The following is a 15894-nucleotide window of genomic DNA, read 5'->3' as shown; positions in this document are numbered from 1 at the left end:
AACATATCAAATGTTGAAATTGAGACATTTTGAAATGTCATGCCAAATATTGGCTCATTTTGGATTTCATGAGAGCTAAACATTCCAAAAAAGTTGGGACAGGTAGCAATAAGGGGCTGGAAAGGTTAAATGTAATATAAGGAACAGCTGGAGGACCAATTTGAAACTTATTAGGTCAATTGGCAACATGATTGGGTATAAAAAGAGCCTCTCAAAGTGGCAGTGTCTCTCAGAAGTCAAGATGGGCAGAGGATCACCAATTCCCCCAATGCTGCGGCGAAAAATAGTGAAGCAATATCAGAAAGGAGTTTCTCAGAGAGAAATTGCAAAGATTTTGAAGTTATCATCATCTACAGTGCATAATATCATCCAAAGATTCAGAGAATCTGGAACAATCTCTGTGCATAAGGGTCAAGGCCGGAAAACCATACTGGATGCCCGTGATCTTCGGGCCCTTAGACAGCACTGCATCACATACAGGAATGCTACTGTAATGGAAATCACAACATGGGCTCAGGAATACTTCCAGAAAACATTGTCGGTGAACACAATCCACCGTGCCATTCGCCGTTGCCGGCTAAAACTTATTAGATCAAAAAAGACATATCTAAACATGATCCAGAAGCGCAGGCGTTTTCTCTGGGCCAAGGCTCATTTAAAATGGACTGTGGCAAAGTGGAAAACTGTTCTGTGGTCAGACAAATTAAAATTTGAAGTTCTTTTTGGAAAACTGGGACGCCGTGTCATGCGGACTAAAGAGGACAAGGACAACCCAAGTTGTTATCAGCGCTCAGTTCAGAAGCCTGCATCTCTGATGGTATGGGGTTGCATGAGTGCGTGTGGCATGGGCAGCTTACTCATCTGGAAAGACACCATCAATGCTGAAAGGTATATCCAAGTTCTAGAAAAACATATACTCCCATCCAGACGTTGTCTCTTTCAGGGAAGACCTTGCATTTTCCAACATGACAATGCCAGACCACATACTGCATCAGTTACAACATCATCGCTGTGTAGAAGAACGATCCGGGTACTGAAATGGCCAGCCTGCAGTCCAGATCTTTCACCAACAGAAAACATTTGGCGCATCATAAAGAGGAAGATGCGACAAAGAAGACCTAAGACCGTTGAGCAACTAGAAGCCTGTATTAGACAAGAATGGGACAACATTCCTATTCCTAAACTTGAGCAACTTGTCTCCTCAGTCCCCAGACGTTGGCAGACTGTTATAAAAAGAAGAGGGGATGCCACACAGTGGTAAACATAGCCTTGTCCCAGCTTTTTTGAGATGTGTTGATGCCATAAAATATAAAATCAATTTATTTTTCCCTTAAAATGATACATTTCTCAGTTTAAACATTTGGTATGTCATCTATGTTGTATTCTGAATAAAATATTGAAATTTGAAACTTCCACATCATTGCATTCTGTTTTTATTCACAATTTGTTCAGTGTCCCAACTTTTTTGGAATCGGGTTTGTAAATGTTGTTTTGGACCCCATTGACTTTAACTGTGTGGACAAAACCAGTTTAAACAATCATCAGAATATATTCTGTTGTGTTCTGCAGAATTATTAAAGTCATACAGGTTTGGAATGACATGAGGTAATAAACAATACTTTTCAAGTTTTTTTTCTTTTAAAATTGCCTCTTTCACTCAGGTTGAAATTTCATTTGGATCAAGTCCTAACAGATTACTAGGCTCCATGTAAACATGCCTAGTGTTACGTGACTGATCTGGTAATATTAGTTTCTAGAATTTTTAACTGATGATGTTTTCAGGCAGGTCTCATGGGGACCTGTAAACTCTGAGTCACAACAACATGGAGGACAGGCAGAAAAGTGTTTTAAAGAAGGGAAATATATTTCTCTGTACCTGAGGAAGTTGTTAAAGGGACATTGGCATTTAGAGAGTTGGCCTGTGTGTGCATTCAGAGAAAGAGAGAGAACAGGAAAAGAGGGGGGAGGGAGGCTAGAGGGGCCAAAGAGGCACGAGTGGAATTTGCCTTAAAAGGGGTACGATTTAATAGTCCCACAGGCCACCCTGTCACCCCCACCCCCTCCTCTCCTCTCCATCTACATCTCTTATCGTCCTTCAAGAAAAGAAAAAAAGGTCCTCTGGAAAACTGAAAACACGCAGCTAAAAAGAGTCTTGAGAGGCAGAGATAGAGAGTTTGACTCTAGGAGGCCTTGTCAGGGTAAATCGACTCCGAAGGGCCGATTCTGTTCACACAGGTTCTCAGTTGCACAGCCTAAGCCCAGCCGCTACACATCAATGCTGCCAACTCACATACCAACTCAGTCCAAAGCCCTGCAGAGCTGTGGCTTGCCAGCAATGCCTGTTGTGGTTCGATATGCCATTTAATTTCCTGGTGGATAATCGTGGTTTCAGCTGGCCTGCAATATGAGAATACTGGGAAAATATGCGGGGAAAAATGAGTAAATGGATGAGTGAAGGCAAGAGAAATTAAGCATTAAGCATGCTCTTTGAGGTTGGAAGATCTGTAGGAGGTGCATGTTCCTCACTGTGGCTCCTGGAGACTATTTATTTATTTATTTATCTCAATTTCAAAGCTTCATACTTTGATTCTGATTCTAACAAGAGGTCACGTTTAGATGATGTGGTGCAAACTGGTGGAGAACAGAACATTTTCTGATTCAACAGAAGTTTTAAGTGTTTTTTAGCACTTTGATATGCAATAAATCGGGTGTTGCCAGCTGATAGCTAGAGTGTTTAGGGAGGTTACAAGGTGTTGCTAAGTGATCACTTGAGTGTTCTGTAGATTGAATGGGGCATTGCTAAGTGATCACTAGGGTTTTCTGGGTGGATGACAGGGTGTTGCTAAGTAATTACATGGGCATCTTGGGTGGATTGTATGGGGTGTTGCAAAGTGTTTCTAAGTGTTTTCTTGGGTGTCCTGGGTCGATGATAGAGTGTTCCTAAGTGATTACTTGGGTGTCCTGGGTGGATGATAGGGCGTTGCTAAGTGATTACATGGGTGTTCTGGGTGGATTATATGGGGTGTTGCTAAGTGATTACATGGGTGTTCTGGGTGGATTATATGGGGTGTTGCTAAGTGATTACATGGGTGTTCTGGGTGGATTATATGGGGTGTTGCTAAGTGATTACATGGGTGTTCTGGGTGTTGCTAAGTGATTACTTGGGTGTTCTGGGTGGATTGTATTGTGGCGTAGCTATAGTGATTACTTGGGTGTCCTGGGTGGATAAAACATTGTTGCTAAGTGATTACCTGGGTGTCCTCTGTGGATAAAAGGGTGTTGATAAGTGATTACTTGGGTGTCCTGGGTGGATGATAGGGCGTTGTTAAAGGGATACTCCACCCCAAAATGAAAATTTTTGTCATTTTGTCATTAATCACTTATCCCCATGTCATTCCAAACCTGTAAAAGCTTTGTTCATCTTCGGAACACAATTTAAGATATTTTGGATGAAAACCGGGAGGCCTGTGACTGTCCCATAAAAGGGAACAACATGGGGGTAAGTGATTAATGACAAAATTTTCATTTTGGGGTGGAGTAACTCTTTAAGTGATTACCTGGGTGTCCTGGGTGGATTGTATCACGGCATTGGTAAGTGATTACTCAGGTGTTCTGGGAGGATGATAGGGTGTTGCTAAGTGATTACTTGTTGCTCTGGGTGGATGATAGGATGGTTGCTAGGGGATTGCTAGGGTTCAAAATCTCTGTAATATTATGGTCTCTATATATGGCTCAGATTCCTCATTTAATGTACATATATGGGATGTTTTTCCTATTTTATTGTCCACCTGATGAAAATCATAAATCTTATTCTTTAGAAAAGTACTAGCACACCTATCCCCCACAACCTGCATGATTTAAGGCATCATTTGATGTTCTCCTAACATTAAAACTGAGCAATCACTGACAAAATGCATAGCATAATCTCAGTTAAGATGGTAAAAAAAGTCAGCATATGTCTGTTTACAGTACGAGAGACAGAACTTGAGCACAATGGAGTGTGTGTTTCTGGGAAAAGTAGGGGGTGGGGGCTGATATCCTCTGGATGTTGGCTTGTGAGTTGTGTATATTTGGCTGACCGTATGCGTGCTGCTTTCAGAGTGCTAATAGATTTTGATATAATGGACATATTCTCACCTTTGTTTACGTATGTGTGCTCACAAGAGACAGATGAGTGTGAACTGGTGAACATGCGTGTGTGTTTGAATGAGAGCCAGGAAAAGGGGAAGGGCCTCAAGTGAGCAGACAAAAACAGCTGCTCTTGTTTGCTCGGGAAACCTCATCCAGAGAGAGCGAGCGTGGAGAGACGGACCAGCAGGGTCCAGATCTCTATATGGGTTGTGCCCTGAGTGTGGATAGCTGTGGGGACGAGCCAGATCCGGTACCCGTGAGAGGGTCTTTAAGGAAGGAAAGTGGAAAGTCCAGGGGAAACATGAGGCTGACCAAGGTGGGTACTTTCAAATTTGCTTATAGGTGATGAGTTCAGAGAACATGTATACTTGTGTGTTGCGATGTCAGATGATCAAGAGTCTGTGGTGAAACCCATGTGATGAACTGGGTTTGCTGATGTCTTAAGGGTCAGTTAGAAGTTTCGCAAGCTGTTAAAGTAACTTTCTTTTAGTGAAAACAGCATCAAATAGGATGCATTTGCTGTTTGCCTACATATATGTTGTGCACTTACGTGCTTGTTATGTATAGAGGGTCTAGAACTGTGTTTTATGCTTGCCTTGTTTTTTCATATATTTATCACATTATTGAAAATGGATTTGTTCATATTTTTTAAGAAACTGTGATGCTTGCCTATGCAAAACTTGCCACCACAATGTCAGGGTGTTGCTGTGTGGTTGCTAGGGTATTTAGCATGGTTGCTCTGGTGGTTGCTAGGGTATTCTCAGAGGTTACTAAGGTGTTCTGGGTGGTTGCTATGCTATTTTGGATTGTTGCTTTTTGAAAGCCAGTGTCTGTTCCCTGTTATTTATTTATTTATTCATAATTTAAAAAGAATGAAAGATATGTCTGTTGGGCCAGCTCTCCAAAGACTGGTGAGTCCTCATCTGACCGAATATGTTTATTAATAATATTTTGTTTGCTAGGGTACTTTGGATATTTCCTCTGGTACTCTAGTGGTTGCTGAAGTTCTGATGGTTGCTAGGGTATTCTTTATGGTTACTAAGGTGTTCTGTGTGGTTGCTGCAGTGTTCTGGATGACAGATCAAGTGTCTTTGAATTTTTCTTTGCTAGATATAACTTAGATCCCTCCTTTAGTTTATACAAAGTCTATGAGACATTTTTCACCAATTTTATTGCACACAATATGAAAATCATAATTTTGTAACACTTTATTTTAGGAAACCAATTCTCACTATTAGCTAGCATGCATATTAAATCATGTTCATTAGTACTTATAAAACAATGCCCTATTCTGCACAACCATATTTAAGATCCCTTAATCCTACCCCATACCTAAACTTAACTACCTTACTAACTATTAGTAAGCAGCAAATCAATAGTTTATTGATGCAGTTGTTAACAGTGAGATCTGGACCTTAAAATAAAGTGTGACCCATAAGTACGATCGCTTAGAAAAGTCACACCTTTCCTCAAAAAACTGCAAGATTTGACATATCATTCATATCCGTAGCACAAACAGTGTGGGAAAAGGTTACACGCTGAAGTTGAGTACTTAAGATTAGGGGCTTGTTCAGATCTTTGTGTGAGGATGAGTGCGTGTGTTTAGGAGTAACAATGTCTCCCTGATTGTTGACACTGACAAAGAAGGCCTGGAAAACTTGAGGAGGGCTTGATTGTGTGTTTACATGCCTGAGAGTTAAAGTCTAAAATGGTCTTGTCCCCGAGACTCGTTCACGTGTAGTGCAGCGTGGGAACTTTGAGCCCTCCGTATGAAGTCACAAAGTTGTAGCTGATCCCGCGAAGCAGGCCTGGGAATCATTATGTCTCTCTCAGCATTTATTAAGTCATGCCACTTTCATATTTTGCCGCATGTCCGTCATCTGTGCCCAACTCACATATTTTAGTCTTGTCACTGTGGGGCTGCAAAATACTCCATCCACTGTCCTGTTGATATTTTAATAGCAAACTTGCATAAGGCTGTGGTTTATTTTGAATGCTTCCTCCTACTACTGCAACCATAATGTTTGCTTTTACAGACATTTTTTTTATTTTAATACCAGGCTAGTTTCTTTTATTTTGCTGTGGTTGCAGAGTTTAATGGTAATACTCCTAAATCAGTATATGATCATGTCACATAGAGGAGGATTTTGGTCTGCTGATGAGACTATAATGAAACACTGTGTAATGCAATCATATAGCCCATTTATGGTGCTATCTAACTAGGCAATCTGACATTCAGCTGATGCTTTCTAAGCCCCAGTGGAGCAACCAAAGTTTTGGTGTCCAAAAGTCTAGGGCTTCATAGATCAACCCTCACAGGATCTGAACCTACGATCCTTCAAATCCTTAACCACTAAGCTGCACAATGTATAACTTACTCGTCACACCAAATCAATCATTGTGCCCTTTCATTACAGATTGCATTATTCGTAGCCCTTGGCTGTTTATTGTATTTTAGTAATTTAACATAGAAAGGCTTTAGCCTCTCAGAATCTTGCTATTAAGAGCTGGTATTGCCTTAGTGTGATGAATACCAAGGCTTCATTCCAGTCTCTCTCTTAAAAGTCTGTGAGGTCTGCAAGCTGTCTTACGTTGTGTATCATTCTTCTTTGTCTCTGAGAGAGAGCTATACATCTGGATGGTCACTTTGACCTGGAACAGAATTTTATTTTATTTTATTTTTTATTATTTTTTATTTTATTAACTTTTGTTTTATTATCCTTCATTTTTTTTTATTTTACTTTATTGTTTCATTTTATTTATTTTGATTTTGTCTTTTGCTCTTCCTTGTTTTTTGTTTGTTTTATCTGTTGTTTTGTTTTATTATTTGTAATTTTGTTTTGGTTTTATTTTATTTTATCTTATCTTATTTTGTTTTGTTTCATTTTATTTGTTTTATTTTGTTTTTGTTTGTTGTTCAAAAGTTGTGATAGGCTCCTTTGAGCTAAATTTTTTTAAACACTAGTCCTTGACTAACAAAATATTTTTTATTTCTGAATTTCTGTTGAGATCATTTCAGTCGCTTTCGCTAGTTCTAATCAATATCCAGCAAACTGCTGTGCATTATGGTTTCATGAGTTTCCTTTGCAATCTGAAAACACAGCTGTTCTCAAACTATGCTCTTTGTTTATCTTTTCTCTTTGGGACTTATGGTATATTCCTAGAATATGCATGGAATGACAGAAACTTTAACAAGTGCTAGTTTACAGCAGCCATAATCCACAGTCATCCACTTTAAACACCACACAGGAAAATGCCTGGTTAATGTATAAATAGGCTCTGTTTCCCCAGGAACACACACTCATGCATTTCGTTGGTATAAAGCACATAGAGGGACATAAACATGTTTTTATTTCTTCTTCCACTGATCCCAACATGCACATAAATATCAACACAAACATACAAATGAATAAAAAATGTGCTATGAATAAAAACTATTACATTTCTGAGCAATTGGAATTACAATTTAGGCAATAGAAACCACCCAGTACGCCCTAGTAACTGCATAGCAATATGTTTTCAATCATTTGGAACACCCTAGCAACCACTTAACAACACCATCAGGTCAGACATCAGGGTGTTGCTCTGACAGAAGAGGATGTGTGTGTAGTGAGGGAACATGAGAAAAATTGTGTGCACAATGAAGAATGTGAACTGGAAACACTTGAAAGGAAAAGGAAAGCCATCCCTGCCCTTTTAGTGCCACTTCATCAAAGCATTAGTGTGCTGGGGTCATAAAAACACGTTTTCTCTGAAATCTCTCTGTGCTCTGTTTGCTTTCCTTCACCATTCAGAATACGACCCTGACATTTGCCCGCTGCAGAGTTTGTGTGGTACTGTAAATGTTTTAGGAATCAGTTGGAAAATGGGCAGAGAATGAGAAATAGGATATGATTCAGCTTTTCATAAAACATATGAAAATCAGTGTAAATATTGGGTGTTTCTTCTGCCTTATAGTCATTTTTATATAAAAATTTTAGCTTTTTTTCATGGCAAAAAAATACCAAAATTTATCATTGTATCATTAGTAGTTTTAAAATGCTGTTATTCATAGATATTTTTACTTTGTCTCAATTCCAGACTTCTTAAAATGTATTGTATTAATATTGTAAATATATAAATAAATGTAATATAAAATGTTAAAATCCATTATAAAATATTACATTTTTTAACTTTTTTTTTTAAATAATGGAAACAGAGTGAAATAATCTAATATTTATAATCTGAAAGTTGGAAGTTTTATTTGATTATTTATTCCCTCTGTTCTATTTCCAACATAACAAACAAATTTGCCCAAAAAAGTTTTATCAAAACAATAGAAACTGAACATAATATTTTGTGCCATTGCCACTCATACTGTAAGTTTGTCAAATTAAAAATGTGCTACAAATTAAAAATGTTATTTCCACCACATAAATCTATTAAACACAAGACATGAGTGTGATGGAAATGACACTGGTGGAAATTATCATGGCTTTCATAAAAAAACAAAACCTGACAGCATTCATGTTATTGTCCGCTTTCACGTTAATAAACAATTTAATGTTTTTATTTTCTAAAAGTCCACAAAAGTGGACCCATTGCTGCATCTTCATATTTCCTCTCTCCCCGTCTTTTTCTAATTTCTAGCACGCCCCTTTGAATCCCCCCCCCCCCCACAACACATTCAGCCCATCCCCTTTTCTCACCATCCTGCCTCAGTCTCTCTCTCTCTCTCTCTTTCTCCATCATCTATTTCCCTCCATACCTCCACAGCTGTATTTAATCAGCCCCTGGCTCTTTCATACCCAATCATTCCTGCACTCACCCCTCCCTCCATTTCCTCTTTCTGCATGTTCTCATCTATCTCTCTCTCTCTCTCTCTCTCTCTCTCTCTCTCTCAGCATCCTCCTCTTTTTTAAATAATGTTGTGTAGTGTTCTCCCTCAAACATTCCATCCAAAACTGTTGGTTAATATTACATCACCATGCACAAATATGTGCTTCCAAAGTGCATTCATTTGAAAAGGGCATAAGATGTAAAAGTGGATGTGTTGACTTGGCCACAGGTGTTTCTAAATATCCGGGACTTCCTGTTTTATTATTTTGAATAATTTTAGGTGCTACGGTAAGTAACACAGGTCTCCTCTGTGCCGCAGAAACATGGCTTCATTGAAACACAGTTTCACCTCCACAGCTGGGGGTTGCTGTCTGCGAGTAATGATCCTGCTCTATTTCCAGTTCACCTTTTTTCACTCTATTTTTTTTTTTTCATTTTTGTCCCCTGGCTATAATTACAAGATACAGTTTTACATTTTACAAAACCAGTCATTATGATGCTATAGTGTTGTGGGTGTTTTCCAGAGCATTACTATTAATTTGCCAAAGTTTCCATGATATTCTGCTTTCTAGATATGACTCCAGTCCCTCCTTCAATATACACTATCACTCAAAAACATTATAAAATGTAATGTTTTTGAGTGTCTCTTATGCTCACTAAAGCTGCATTTATTTGGCAAAAAATGCATTAAAGACTAATACTGTAAAATATTATTACAAATTAAAATAACTCAAGTTATTCAGTGAGTAAGTCACCAAACTCAGTCCTGGGGGGCCGGTGTCCTGCAGAGTTTAGCTCCTGCTTGAAATTTAGCTCCTGCTTGAAATTTTAAATCATAAAAAAAATGACATTTCTTTTGATGCTAAAACTCATCATCAAAGCAGAGTGAAATAATCACAAAAATCATTTGTATAATCGTTTAAATTATTTGTTTCAAATACTGAGAATTATTTACTGTTCAGGTAAATATCATCTGAGAACAGTTTTTTTCCCCCCACTCAAGCTGTAATGACATAAAAATCCGAGTACATATTGGGTGTTTCTTCTATTACAGACATTTTTATATAACCAGGTGTTGATTATTATTATTTGTTTGAATAAATAATAATATACTCATGCTATATAAATATAACTGATAATAATACAACTCCCAGTTTATCATATATGCCATGTGAAAATCATATTTCTGATTGCTTATAAAAGTTCTAACACCTCTCCTCCACAAGCCACATGATTTAAGGCATCTCTCGTGTCCATAGCATAAACATATGGGATGAGTTCCTTGCCAAAATGTAATGTGCTGTGGGTTTGTTTAAATCCCTGACCTTAAATATGAGAGCGAGAACAGGGAGAGATGGAAAAGCAAGAGGATGTTCTGTACATAGGAACTGCAGAAGAATATAGTTCAATTTTGAATTATTAACATGAATTCTAGATAAAGAAGACTCTCTCCTCTGGTTCTGTAAACAGTATAAATTTGTATGCACATGGCTTGGCGAGTGGGACAGGACATGTTTCTCTAATGTTCACAGTCTGCCTGCTGGAGGGCCCCTTTCTCCCCAACCATGTGCCTTCCACATCCTGTCTGCACACTCTCCCATGGCCTGTGTGTCCTACACACATCTATCTTTAACGTTTCTCATCAAGCCTTACTCACTCACCCTCTCTTCTTAATTGGATTGTATAATTTCCCCTTCCCACTTGATACTCATGCTTTCTTTGTCTTTCTCTCTTTCTTCCCTTGCCCTCCCTTATCCCTTTCCTTCTCATATTGTTCCCCATGTACTTTGTTTTCTTGTATTTTATCTCAGTGATTAACTTCAAACAACTCTTATCTTCTCTTTTTATATACTGTGATATTGCAGTATATCTAGAAGTGGACTAGTAAAAAGTCAAAATATATTTATAATCTCATAATCATTCTCCTATAAGATCTCTGGTTTTCTCTCCTGGTCTTGATTTTAATAAACTAATTTCAAGATATATAATTTACTGGAATTTCCACATCTGTTTTTAAACAGCTCAGTACATCTCAGTATAATCAAGAACAGACAAACAAATAAATAAAATAACATATATATATAAAAAAAAAAATCAAATTCTGACTATTCACAAACATTCCTTAATTCTAATAAACACTGAATAATGCATTGCTATTTGTTGATTTAAGTTCGTTTGGATATTTAATATATCAGTCCTACTGTTTTCTGTGTTTATACGGAGCTTATTTCATAAATGCATTAATAATTGGCACATATCACATGGTGTTTGTATGGGGCTTCAGTGCTGGAAGCCACATTTGCTTGACTGTGTCGATTCCACAAAGCACATTACTGTTTATTCTGCTCGTGGACTGATGGACTGCATTCATCTCTTAGATTTGAGGCCATTCATTTTAATCATGTAGTGTTTGAAAATGTTTCTTAATTGGCGCAAACAAAACCCAATGAGGAACAAATTTGTCTGTTTCACCATTAAGTCTGGGATGTTTGCTATGAGGCCTAGTTGAAGGTGCTTTATCATTTTTTTATTGTGTGTCTGGAACTTCCATTTTTTAAGAAATGTATCAAAAGCTACATTTTTTGTTACAATTTTGTGCGTTTTACATGCTGCACCTCTAGAAAACGCCACATGTGACCAGTTGATGTCGCTATTGTGTTTTTAATAGTTCTTTAAAGGGCCATACTTGCATTACACAGATTTTCAGACTAATTTCTGGCGAATAATTCACCTTTGTATATACATCCGTACTGTAGAGACAATGATGTATGTAATATTAAAAATAAATAAATAACTGTCTAATGCAGACCAGCCACAAAATAATACAAGATTTAATTTCATAACAAACTTGTTATTTGCAAAGTTGTTTAAACTTTATTTGTTTGTTTATTTATTGGTGTTAATACCACAATTTCCTGTTGAATAAGGGAGAACATCATGATATAATATAATAATAGTATAATATAATATATGATATAAAATGTAGATGATAGAATTCCTTCATAAATAAACAATTAAATATAAGTTGAATTATTTTAAGCAGAAATGTCTCAATGAAAGTGATGCTATAGTGAAAGATGTGTTGTAGAACAGCGCTACATTCATTAAGGCAAGCGCTCCTAATTTGCATGGCATCCAATCAGCTATCGATTCGTCAGGATGCCGCCAATCAGGAACGTTTGCTTCCAGTAACAACATTCCACAGTGTTCTTTTCCCGCTGTAACTCCTCCCACTGCAGGACTGTGAGTCTAGTGAGAGCTCCATCAGTAGTCGAGTGCCACTAACATTGACTCATTGGGAATGTAGCCCGTGAAATCTTTAAGGAAACATTTTTTTTAGCTGGAATATTCTCCGAGAACATGAATAAGGTAAAGTATTTTCGTTTAGTACACGTGTCTAGAGTGCCTGAATGTAAAGAAATGGGCATAAAATGGTTGAAATGAGATGTGATTAAATGGATTGAAATTTTTTCAGTTAAAAGTTTTTTATGCATGTTATGCAAATATTATGTTAGGAGCAACATAGGTCTGATATGTAGTTTCCCTGTGTTGTGTGTTAGTTAGAGCATCCTATAGTGAGTGTTTGTGAGAAAAGCGACTCTAGTTTGTGTTTTTAACTGTAATTAAGATACAGTAGTATCATCACTGTTGTCCCATATGGTAAATAATACGCTTGTGTAAGAAGTACAATGTGGTTTTTAATGGAAGATCGCTGGTATTGGTTCTGCTCAGTGTGCACTCTTTCCATGTTCACTATCAAGGCATGAAACATGTCAGATGCGTAACAGCAGCACGAGCAAGTCTCTCGTTCTCTTTCTGTAGGGACAATTATTACACGCCTTACATAACCACAAATGAAAACCTCATAAAACTCTTAGAAGTTTCATCACTCTGCTAATTAAGTCTTGCAAGAACTAATTTGAACCCAGCGTGTTTGTCTGTAAGTTATTGCGTATGTCGTCGCTGAAAGTCTAATGAAACGCGCACCTTTGGGTTCCCACTCTTTACCAGGAGTGAAACTACACTGAAAACTGGAGCAGAAAGAAAGAGTCATCATATGACTTCACGAGATGGTAACTAATAGCTACTGCGTCATCGTGCATTAAACGCCTCGCTAGAGACATCGGCTGTGTCTCAAAACAGTGAGCTTTCTACATAGACAGCATTTGTGGGTGTCGCAAGCGACTGATATAATCTATTAACCTGTACTATTAAATATTTTTAATTCAATTATATATATTATTTTAAAATAAACTTTCCTTTCAGTAATGTAAAGGAATACTCTCGTGTTGTCTCCAAAATACTATAGTTGCTTCAGTAAAACAGTAAGGTTGACATTTAATTTAATGTTTGAAGTGTGAAATAGAAAAAAATAAATAAATAATAATTAATTAATTATGTCAGGATTATGTCATTACATTGCTTGGAGCATAAGAAACAAATGGAGAACAAACTTTTTTTGGAAAAAAAAAAATCATATTTTATTCTAAGTCCCTTGTAGAGGACACAAGGACTAAGTTATTAAAAAATAAATAAATAAAATAAATGAATAAATAGACATGGAAAGGCACGTATGGGCCAAAACAATGATTTATTTTTTCATTCATCAGTCAGGCTGAATGGGTTCAGGCTATTTTTAGCTTTTTAACAAACTTTGTACAAAGATGATTCTCAACTATGTTATGAAAGATAACAGAATGATTTGATATACTATTTTACTTTATGCAATATGTGCGTAAAATGTCCATAGATTGGTATTCCCATTCAATACAATGTGTCTATACATTGCATCTTATTGTATCTACTGAAGACATGTATGAAAATTATGCCCCGTTTCGTAACAAAAAGTCATATTCTGATTTGAAACCCCATGTTTTTTTTTTGTTTTTTTTTTTTTCGATAGTTTTTTTAAAAACTTAAATTTTTGGTATCGCTTTTTTTTTTGTTTTTTTTTTTTTCGACAAACAATTTGAAAAATAGATTTAAATGATAATTACAAAATATTATCATATTTCCCTAAGAGTGCTACATTTTATAATTCTGTCAATATCAGTCATATTTCAAGACCAAGGAGAGGGAGTGTTTATGATCAAACCTTTAAACATTTGATATCTCTAAATAGCCCTGAATGTGCTCTGTACAGGACATCCAGACTGTGACATGTATACGGACTCAGAGAAATTCACTAAAATATAATGTCCTCTACAGAGAACAAAGATCTGTGCCTGGGTCCCAGGAGGCTATGGTAGTATTATTGTATGTTTTGAAGAATAGTCATGTAAAATATCTTGAACATCAGTGTGATATCAATATTGTGAGAAGAAAGGCAATGCAAAAATATAAGACAGTGAAAAACATGTTCTGTTATGTGAACACAACATGCAGACATTTATTTCTTAGTTAACCTTGTGTGATGTTCCTCAAACCCTTTAAAGCATCTTGGGACATTGCACACGTAGTAGGTGCAATTTAGCCAACATCGCATAGCTTCCACAGGCACACAGTGACGTGCAGAATGGTGTAGAAGTCCTTAAAAGAAGGTTCTTGAAGATGTCTTTGACTTTGCTGAGGATGTAATGCTGCAAGTCAGTAGATTGTGTGTGAGATCATCAGTGAAGGATGCTCTTCTGCCATACAGCTCCGAATACAGCTAAACAGCCATTTAATATGACCACAGTTTGGAGAATATAAGAAAACCTTTCATTTTAAGTGGGCTGGTTGCTTGTTAGTAGCTCAGTAAATAGTTGATATGATTTGCTACCTACATGATAATTACTTCTCTCTCTCATGCTCTTTCTATGAGCTGTCAATTCGTATCGGACCTCGCATGGACTATTTCAGCTTAGTGTATCCAACTGAATACACAAAGCAGATGTAACGCAAACTTCATTGTATCACACTCGTCTATGAAGTGGTCTACTTGAAGAGAATCATATACTGTTTACACTATAGAAGAATCCAGAGAGAGAGTTATAGATGTGTAAGAAAGCAGTGCAATAGAAGTGTTACTAAGCAACACTCAGTAATAATTCTTGCTGTTGATTTTAGAGCAGTTAAAAAGTTGCAAGTAATTACTATGTGATATTAGCCATAATCAGGGGGATTTCTTTAAAAGCATATTGGGCCATTTATATATAGTCATAAAATGAGTGTGGTTACTGATTAGTGTGTTTTACTTGGTTCTTTCTGAAGTTTCAAGTTTCACATCATATTGAAATGCTCAATCATAACAGTCTGAAACTGACCGCCACGGTTAGATTATAGTGTGTGAACGTTTACTGACATGAAGGTTCATGTAAGAGTCATGCCACAAGAATTCTTCATGTGTAATCGGACATAAGTGTGCTTGATTGTGTTTTATCTATATGTTTGAATTGGACTTTCCCTTGGCTTTCTCTTGGGTTATATATAGTAACATGACAACATTGTGCGGTAGAGTAAGTTCTTGATAAGAGTCAGACACTAATAGACTGCTGTGTGATTTAGTGTGTGAAGTCTCAGTGATGGCTTATAGGAGGAAGTGCAAATAATAGCTCAAACACAATAGGATGGGCAGATTAGCCCGTCATTTCCTGAGGATGCAGGGCTGTAACCATCATGGAAGGGGACACGTCCCTCCAGTATTCAATATTCGATTTTTGATGACCAATTCTAGTAGTTGAATAGTTTGCATGCTTATTATGAATACAGATAGTATGCTGTGAATGCTGCGTGTGTTGTGTTTTGGCCATTGTGCGTTTGTTTGTCATGGAGACATATTTGATTAGCGCAGGAAGTATGTAATGGCTCTACGCTGACTTCATCACTGGAACAGGCAGTCTCTGTTCTTTCACTGCCTGTCCCACCCTACAAAACACACACACTACACTATTGTATTAAAATTGTATTCTCACTTGCGTTTCCCTTTATTTCCCTTCCCCTCAGTGAGGAAAAAGGCCTGGAACA

The 15894-nt window shown here is 37.1% G+C and overlaps 1 protein-coding gene across 1 annotated transcript in view; it reads left to right on the top strand.

Annotated features, from left to right (window-relative positions):
* The first annotated feature begins 4080 nt into the window (after window positions 1–4080).
* The window catches only part of LOC109047946 (tensin-2-like), a 45994-nt gene continuing 34180 nt past the window's right edge, over window positions 4081–15894 (top strand). Inside the window, exon 1 of the mRNA XM_042712861.1 lies at window positions 4081–4447. Within this exon, the coding sequence (XP_042568795.1) occupies window positions 4334–4447 (114 nt within the window). The 5' untranslated portion in view covers window positions 4081–4333. The remainder of the gene's footprint in view (window positions 4448–15894) is intronic.

This window comes from Cyprinus carpio, chromosome A23 (genome assembly GCF_018340385.1).
Source record: "Cyprinus carpio isolate SPL01 chromosome A23, ASM1834038v1, whole genome shotgun sequence".
Lineage (NCBI taxonomy): Eukaryota > Metazoa > Chordata > Actinopteri > Cypriniformes > Cyprinidae > Cyprinus > Cyprinus carpio.
The sequence above is the reverse complement of the archived record's forward strand: the minus strand, read 5'-3'. Positions and strand labels throughout refer to the sequence as shown.